The 8780-nt window shown below is 34.1% G+C and overlaps 1 protein-coding gene across 1 annotated transcript in view; it reads right to left on the reverse strand.

The window, feature by feature from the left end:
* Positions 1-1170, reverse strand: part of LOC106464229 (protein FAM107A-like) — an 8834-nt gene extending 7664 nt beyond the window's left edge. Inside the window, exon 1 of the mRNA XM_013924357.2 lies at positions 973-1170. Coding sequence (XP_013779811.1) covers positions 973-1160 — 188 coding nt within the window. The 5' untranslated portion in view covers positions 1161-1170. The remainder of the gene's footprint in view (positions 1-972) is intronic.
* Between the last annotated feature and the right edge of the window lie 7610 nt (positions 1171-8780).

Raw genomic sequence — 8780 nt, forward strand, 5'->3', positions numbered from 1 at the left:
CAAACAAACCATCGTATAGCGTGATGCTTTTACTAATTTTGGTAAAGACCGAACGAGAAGAGTTATAGCTTAGTTGTCATCCTTACAGCTATTATAACTTAAAAATATCGTACGTGGAAGAAAAAAATTGCCACTGAATAAATGTTACAAGGTTTTATATATATATATATGTGTGTGTGCGTAATAGGTTCATTAGCGTTACAATGATAATTAATAAAGTTACAAATCTGTGTTGTGTGTGTGGACATAATTAATGCTTAAAACAGTCGATAAATGGTGAAACTCTATAATTACAGAATTGACGAAAACAAAGACAACTGTGTCTTTCACAAATATTTCATTTATCACTACTGTGTTTTGGCCGGTGATAATGTATTACCGGCAAATCCATGCTAGTAATTAATGGAATAATTGTGGAACGTACAATTGTCTTTGTTTTTCTCAGTACTGTGATACATGTAGATCATTCGCTACTCAAATGGTATCTTAGTTGAAAATAATGTCTAATCTCTCTAAAATTCAAACATTTCACGCCGTGTTTCAAAGCATAAAAATGGGCCAGCAAAGCAAAGGTCTAAACATAAAGGTACTGATTTACGATTGTAGAAGCAAGTATTATTTTCATACCACATTATCAATGTTGACCCATCTTACATGTACGTATTTATTGTAGTTATAAATCAACATTAACCACTTCATATCGCAGTTACTAGATAGTAAAGGCTATGTGTAAGTAATAATAATAAATAACTTGTATTTATATATAACGAGTTTTATCCACTGGCAATAGTTAATCGGGAACATGTCAGATTACGTGTTAAAAAGTTAGTTATCAGATTCTGATCAATATCTACGATAGTAGTTCGAAACACCTTTTTTTTTTCAACCTACCATAGATGGATGAAGCTCGTTACACCATACAAAATGAATCATTATTCACCACCTGAAATTTTTTTTAATAATGAAGCTTACATTTTGTAATTAAATAACAATTCTCGGTGTACACTTTTCCTCTCGACCGATTCTTGGCATGGATTGGGCAGCTTCTTAGGAACCACCAAATCTTCTTCCGGAAATTTCACACCGTTGGTACTAGACATGCTGCAACTAGAACACAGCTCCTGTTCCTCAAGTTCTGTTCTGCCGGCTTCGGATAGCATATCCGGCGCTACAGACAGATAGTTTCATTAGTTATAAAGATTAAAATTTGCTTTATAGTAAATGTATCAGTCAAACAAATTACTATTTATAATTATAAATAGAAATTTTTCCAGGGAAGGACAAAGTTTTCGGGGGTGGGGGAGGAGCGAAGTAGTGTGAAATTGTGAATTAAATAAAAAAATTCATATATGCTGAATGAATAAAGAAAGAATTGTGTCTCCCATTTTCCAGGGGGGAAGTGCCCCCCTCTTGTGTGTCGGGTCACAATGACAGTAAGCAGTTATTTTGTGTAATGTGATAAGGTTAGGTGACTGTATGAATCCCTTTAAACCTTGGCTTATGTTAATGAATGTATTCTAATTAACATGTTAAAAGAATTCTCTGTGATTTTTATTTCTGGCTGGAAAGTTATAATTACCATAGCCTCTTTGAACCTTAATGATTTTCGTCTATTGTCTTAAATAGACTGTCAGAGCATTCGAATTTAATGTCTATGATCAGGTAGATGGTGTGGCTATGGGCTTCTTTCTGCCTTGCCACAACACTAGCAGACTTTTCCTTTCCTACTATGAAAAGCAATGGTTGGACAAACCAAACCTTTATATTACACAAACTACATCTATGACACTTTTGTTTTATTTCACAATAAGGTTAAGGCTAATTCATCTTTAATATATTTAACCAAACAACATCCTAGCATTAAGTTCTCGGTTGAATTTGAAAATTATTTCAAACTCGCATTTCTAAACACTACAGTTCAGCGTAACGCTTCAGGTTTTGAAACAAACATATACAGGTCTTTATTATAACTATGAAAAATTTATACTAGAATCGTTTAAATATAACCTTATCAAGGTTTTAACGACTTGAGTAGCAAAATTAACTTACTTTACACATGACTTACTAAACATAATAGCACTTCTCCAACTCAAACGGTTGATAAGCGTTCGATAACTAACTCCCTTGTTCATGTAGTAAATCCTTGTTATACAAGTCTTAACATTTTGAAATAAGGCCTATTCTCAAAGACACCTTTGATGTGTTTATACGAACTCCTTTCAACTAAGAAACTTCTTCCCATTCAAGGACCAAATCAATAAAATGCAACAATCCCTTATCGTTTATAAATATAAAGGCCCTTTCTGCTTCAAAGTGTCCACTACCAATTGTTTCTGCCAAAGTATTGTAAGAACATTGTATTCCATCTATAACAACTCACGTAGTTTTCCCTATACTATGAAATGTGACTGTGGTATTAAATCCTAATATCTTAACATTCTATTAAAGGTAACAGATGAAAGAACATTAAGATTAAAAGAGGCTCTGGTCATTAAAACTTTCCTACCGAGAAAATTCTGATGAACAACAAAATATTAATTAGTGCACAACACACCAGTTACTTGTATTGTGCACTATAGTGAACACTGTTACATGTACAGATTGAGTAATAAGGATTGACCACTGAATTGTAGCTACTGTTTGTTTCTCATACACCATATATAATCATTGTAGTATAATTTGAGAAACCCAGTGAAAACACATGATTGGCTGGATGTATTCATGTGTTTATAATATTTGACTTTGATTCGCCATTCCTAGTTAAGCCGAGTACAATTAATTAAGATAATTACTGGTATGGTATAAGTAGAGTTCAGAAGAGACCTCTGTGGTAAAAGGTATATGGTAAGTCTAAAGGCTCAGAACGCTAAAAACTAGGTTTCGATACCCGAGGTGAGCACAGCACAGATAGCCCCGTGTGTATCTTTGCGCTTAACTACGAACAAACAAAAACAGCAGAACAACAGCGAACTCTAACTTCCGCAAGTTTTGCTGCACAGATTTATTGCTTAGTTTTTACTTTGTTATTTGAAATTGCTTTAAGTTGTGCTTATACATTTGGTTTGTTTAAATTAAGATTAAAGAAATATATTATTTTGGTGCTTTAATGACAAATAACATCGAACAAATTCACGCTTATTTTTACTTGCAATATTACACATGAAAAATGACCCCACCTACACCCGCTATCGACGTCTACATTCAAATCAGATTCAGTGTGCAAAGTGATGCCAATGAGGGCTTTTTCTGGAATGAGTCACACGAACAAGGTATTTAATAACTCGGCGTGGCCGGTTCTGTTATCGATCGAGTCATGAAAGTTTTATTACTCAGAACTGAAACTGAAAGGTAGTTCAGGCTTACCTAGAATGTAAAGCTAAAGAATATGGTCGTCGTTTTTTTTTTTCATTCTTTTCAGAATAGTTTAGAGATAATCTAAAATAATACTAAGTTCTAACTTATTTGCCTTATCCCTGTAAATCTTTAGACAAATATTAAAAGCTCGGGCATATGCATGGATAGACTGATTTTATAGGTAAAATTTAAATAAGAATTTTTCGTTGTTGCTGTTGGCAAACCGGGAAGATGTTTCACTAGTATAACTTCCACCTGACTAGTTTATTCCTCAACAATCGTGTTTATTTTCAAATAATCGGTGCAGTACAATATATAAATTGACAATTTATTACGTGTAAAGATGTTATGTCTGTACTTAAATAAAAGAAAATGACCTTACATAAAGGTGGAAAAATTTAAGATTAACTGTACATTACTTAGGGAAACAATTATGCCACATTAATTACAGACTGTTCATTGTATATTACCTTAAAATAGCCTGATAAACCCCAGTACTTGGGGGCATGTTCCCATTTATAAGGGATTTCTTACGGCTAACTGGTGATATAAGGTTAAACAACTAATGAACAGTAAACCAGAAATAATCCTACTTACAACAATTAACATTACTTTATTTGGTTTATAAAGTAAATGGTTATTTTTCCGATTAATTAATGGTTATAAGAACGTGTGACTTCGAGCTTCAGTTAGGAAATACTAACAATAAAAAGGAAAATCAAATTCAAGATCCCATAGCATGAAAAACTTTCTAATCTAGTTTATTCTGAATCGTTATTAAATAAAATGGATGATGAGCTATCAAATAAAATGTCTAGAAACTTGAGATGTTTTCACGTTTGAATCACTAAGAATTTATAATTAATATTCTAAGTTACCTCTTTTGAGTAACAGTGTAACATATGGTAAGAATCTGTTTTGTGTCTGGCTGCATATAAACATGATAAGTTTATTAACATGGATGCAATTACAACAGTACATGGTTTACAACATACTTAGATATATATATATAGCGGTCTCAAATAATCTTGTCTCCGTCGTCACTCTGAAGTAAAGTGTTCCAAATTCTTCCCGAATCAAAGAATATATTAGTATGTTTTGCTCATTTGGAAAGCCATCGGACGAATGGATACCAGCCAAACGCGATGGGCTGTTGCGAATTGGTTACAGGTGTCTCAAGAGTGTTATTATAGCAGAACGTAGAACTACTTCGAAACCACCTCGTATTCAACAATGTTTTTTAAAATACTTTTAAGTATTCCGACGAAGCAATCCCATTTTATTTCCAACACTAAAGTCTATGGGCAGATTGATGCACTGTTTATGGATTCCAGCCTTGTTCCTGACCTTCCTAATTTTTTTTCTGTACTTTCATGAAAATGTTAAGGTTACAGTCCTGTTCTGAACGTTTTAAACCTTGGTTTTACAGGAAGTATGTTTACGTCACTTTTGTGGTGTTTGATGATGTTGAACCGGTTAACGAATTTCGCCAGTTATTAGCCCACCCAGTGGCACAGCGGTATGTGTGCGGACTTACAACGCTGGAATCCGGGTTTCGATACCAGTGGTGGGCAGAGCACAGATAGCCCATTGTGTAGCTTTGTGCTTAATTACAAACAAAAACAACAAGCCAGTTATTAAATGTGAAACATCCCTGAATAAAGTCTACTGTTGAAAATTAAAACAATGGCAAACCCCAGTTCTTAAAAATTGAATAAACAGGATATATTTACCACTAACATTTATCATAAACCCAATTTCACTGGAATGTTTTCATATTTTAAAAGAAAATACTGCTATACAGTGCCTTTACGATATCAGGAAATCAAAACATTTTGAAGCAAAGTTGAGAACATTAAACAGATACTTAGAAAATCTGTTTTCTGTTGTCGTTCCTGAAGAGAATAATCCACAGTCATATACTGAGAAACACAATACTACATCTGTTGTGTTTGACTTTAAAAAGAATGCCGATACTTTTTTCATACTCTACTTAGACACTATTTCATGCATGATTAAAAATAAAATTTTCGAATAGCTATATCCTCAAGTTCAGTTAAAATATTCCTCTAAAACATAGAATAGGTTAAAATGGCTTCTCAATTTTAAAGACAAATAAATACCATTGAATACATCGCTAGAGGTATATGAATTCAGTTGTCTGAGGTTGAACTAGGGATATGTTGGACCTACCACTAGAATGCTCTGCAATAGAATAAAAAACAAAACGCTGCGAAAATAGTAGTTATTACCAAAACTTGTCAAAAATAATGCCATATTGTATCTACCGCCAGTTTTTTTCCCCTGTAATTATTCGTTTTTGATTTAAAAAAATTCTCATTAGAATACCAGAATTTCTCGCCAATAACCTAAGAAAACCGGTCCTTGAACAGAAGATGAGAATGTTACCACTACATCTTTAATTGTGAAAATGCAAAGAAATTAACTGAACGTTAACTTCGATCCTCAAGTTTACAGTTTCTAAGCGCCTGAACAAGGCAGTTCATCATTCACAACACAAGCATACGACCGCTATCTTTTGATTCTGGCTCACCACATTCACAGTATACCTGCTCCGAGACTGATGCAATAACAACTGCTGTGGCTGGTCTATTTACTATTTGTCCAATGAGGTATATTCTGCTCATAGCAAGACACAAAACCTTTCGCCTGCAACAGTGCATGCCAAAAATACATCCATTGAACCAACAACATATGAAGCAATATTTTAACTCATGACTCGCATTTCGCATTTCAGCCAGATAACAGGAGTATTTTCATTTGTTGAGAACTTGGAACAAGATCCAACCCCATTTCCAAACAGGAAGGTGACCCATATGGTGGTGGCAATGGAAGTATAGCGGGCTGTTATGGTACCATTAATGCCACTGATTATAAGGACTACATCCTACAACTCACTTGTTTTGTCCTGACTTTAGCTTAATGGATGAAAATGCCCACCCCACAGTGCTAAGCTAGCTGATACATTTCTTGAAGAAGAGATTAATTTTATGGAGTGGTCTAAAAGCATAACAATTCAATCCAATCGAGAATGTATGGAATGCTCTTGACATTCCACCAAGTGATCCAGACGTTAGAGACGCCTTGAAAACAACTGTTTTAGAGGAGTGGTCAAAGATACTTCAAGTCTTACCAATGTTCCGCTGCCCTTGCTGTTTTTGTTGGCCTTATTCCTTTATTGAAGTGAAATGTTATTAAATGTAAAATGTACAGCTACTTTATCCAAATATTCACTTTGAACGTAGGCTGAATGACCAATTATTTAAGATTACTTGACGGATCATCATCTACATTAAACAAGATAAATGACTGATATTATTTGATAACAGTAGTTTTGTCACACATAAAATATTATAAGTTTCAATTACCATTTGTTTGTGTAGTGTACAATATTTTTAGACAAGTTTCATTTATTTTATCTTTTTTTATATCTCGCTAAAATAGTAAGGGTTTTTGTATTTCTATAATTTCTCTATCCAACGCCAAGCTACAGGAGAGGAACAACTGAATAAGCAAATGCATATCGAAACACGTTTTGTTTCATACCAGTAAAATCTGTTTTGCTTGCGAGGTGTCGCCTGATTTCAAACTTCCAAGAAAGCTTAAACGACAAAGGGAGGAGAGGTGGTGTGGGGGAGGAAATTCGCTCTACATTGGTGCAAATGTGAAACAATAAAATTACGGTTCTAGCTGTCTAATAAAAAAATAGTTACAAAAAGAACTTTTTTATCTTGTGTCAGGTCGTTTGTCCAAGCTGTTCTAATAGATAAATTATCAATTTCAGTTTCAATTTCTCAGGTTGCCGTCATCCTTGTAATTATAAATGTCGTCCCGAAGTGAATTCATGTGTGATTCATTATTTTTTTTAATTCAGAAATAAATCTATAAAGTATATGAAATGTAAAGCTTGTCTTTAACACATAATACGATCGAATGTTTTGATGAATTATTCAAAAATTATTTTTCATTATTTCCCAAACATGCATTAAAGGTCTATAAAAATTCCTGCTACATTTTTATCAACTAACTTCAAAGTTTGTATGCACATTAGGCCTGATAATACCATCATCACGTCTTATTCACAGAGCGACGCCACAAATCTCTATTTCTGAAACTCTTGAAGTCTCAGACTCCATAATCCATAAAAACAACTGGCAATCCTGAGTAGCCATTCACGTGATCATCTTCCATTATATCTCTATATCCATTGTTTCCGGCGAGTTGTCTTCTGGTATTTCGATATACCCACAATACCCGACTTATACGAAATTATTATATGTTTAAACTCTCGAATAACTTATTATTTTGGTTCTGTGTTCTCTGAAAGTTATTCCAGCTACTTAGTGTCCAGATACATACAACTGTAATAGGACGCTCTTCTGATGTTATTACTTCTCTGTAAAGTAGCGATTATGTTATACAGTTGTAATAATCAGGTCACATAATTAAGAACCGTAAGCTAGGTCGCTCTTCTCGTGTTATCACTTCTCTATAAGGAAGTTTGGTTTGGTTGTTGTTAAGCTCAACGCTACACAACAGGCTGTTTGTGCTCTACCAACTACGGGTATCGAAGCCCGATTTTTATCGTCGTAAGTCTGTAGGCTTACGTCTGAGCTACTGGGAGGTAAAAAGTTACACTATAGGCTAGCTGTGCTCTGCCTATTACGAGTATCAAAACCCAATTTTTAGCATTATATATAAGCCCTCAGACTTAACGCTGATCCAGCGGGTGTCTTATATAAGGTACAGATTCTGGAATACAGTTCTAATAGTCAGATCACATAACTAAGAACCTTAAGCTAGGTTGATCTTCTGATGTTATCACTTCTCAATAAAATAGAGGTCCTACTATACGCTTCCATCCATGACAGATATACGTCTAAGTACATGCTGTGCCTCAAGTATTTAGTGTATAATTATTCCACGCATACATTCTTGATGGAGGATTACCACTGTTGATTGATAAACGGGAATCAATGGGTGTACATGAAGAAAATTATGCCGACTCTCAAAGTGAAACTGCAACCGGAAGAGGATATGTATATGAAACTACAAAAGCAGTTTCCCGTTTCATCATAATATTCTGCATCATGTTTTAGTATTCTATATTTACAAGGCCATAATTTACTTCCTTCATACGTTCTGTACCGCGAAAACACCAGTTGTTGGGCTATTGACATCATCAACTTGTCAGTTGCAACTGATATACAATACATAAAAAGGATATTCTCAACCTTTTCTTGCTCGTGGCTCCCTTCTGAGTTTGATTTATCTCTGTGGCTCCACCCTTCGTAGACGCTGTTACTTTGGAAAAAAATTACTTAATTTCCACACTTTTGATTTATAATATATTTATAATATTATTTTGACAATATTGTATTGTTTTTAAATATTTTGTTTATAAC

Source organism: Limulus polyphemus, unplaced genomic scaffold, assembly GCF_000517525.1.
Source record: "Limulus polyphemus unplaced genomic scaffold, Limulus_polyphemus-2.1.2 Scaffold1592, whole genome shotgun sequence".
In the NCBI taxonomy this organism is placed as follows: Eukaryota; Metazoa; Arthropoda; class Merostomata; order Xiphosura; family Limulidae; genus Limulus; species Limulus polyphemus.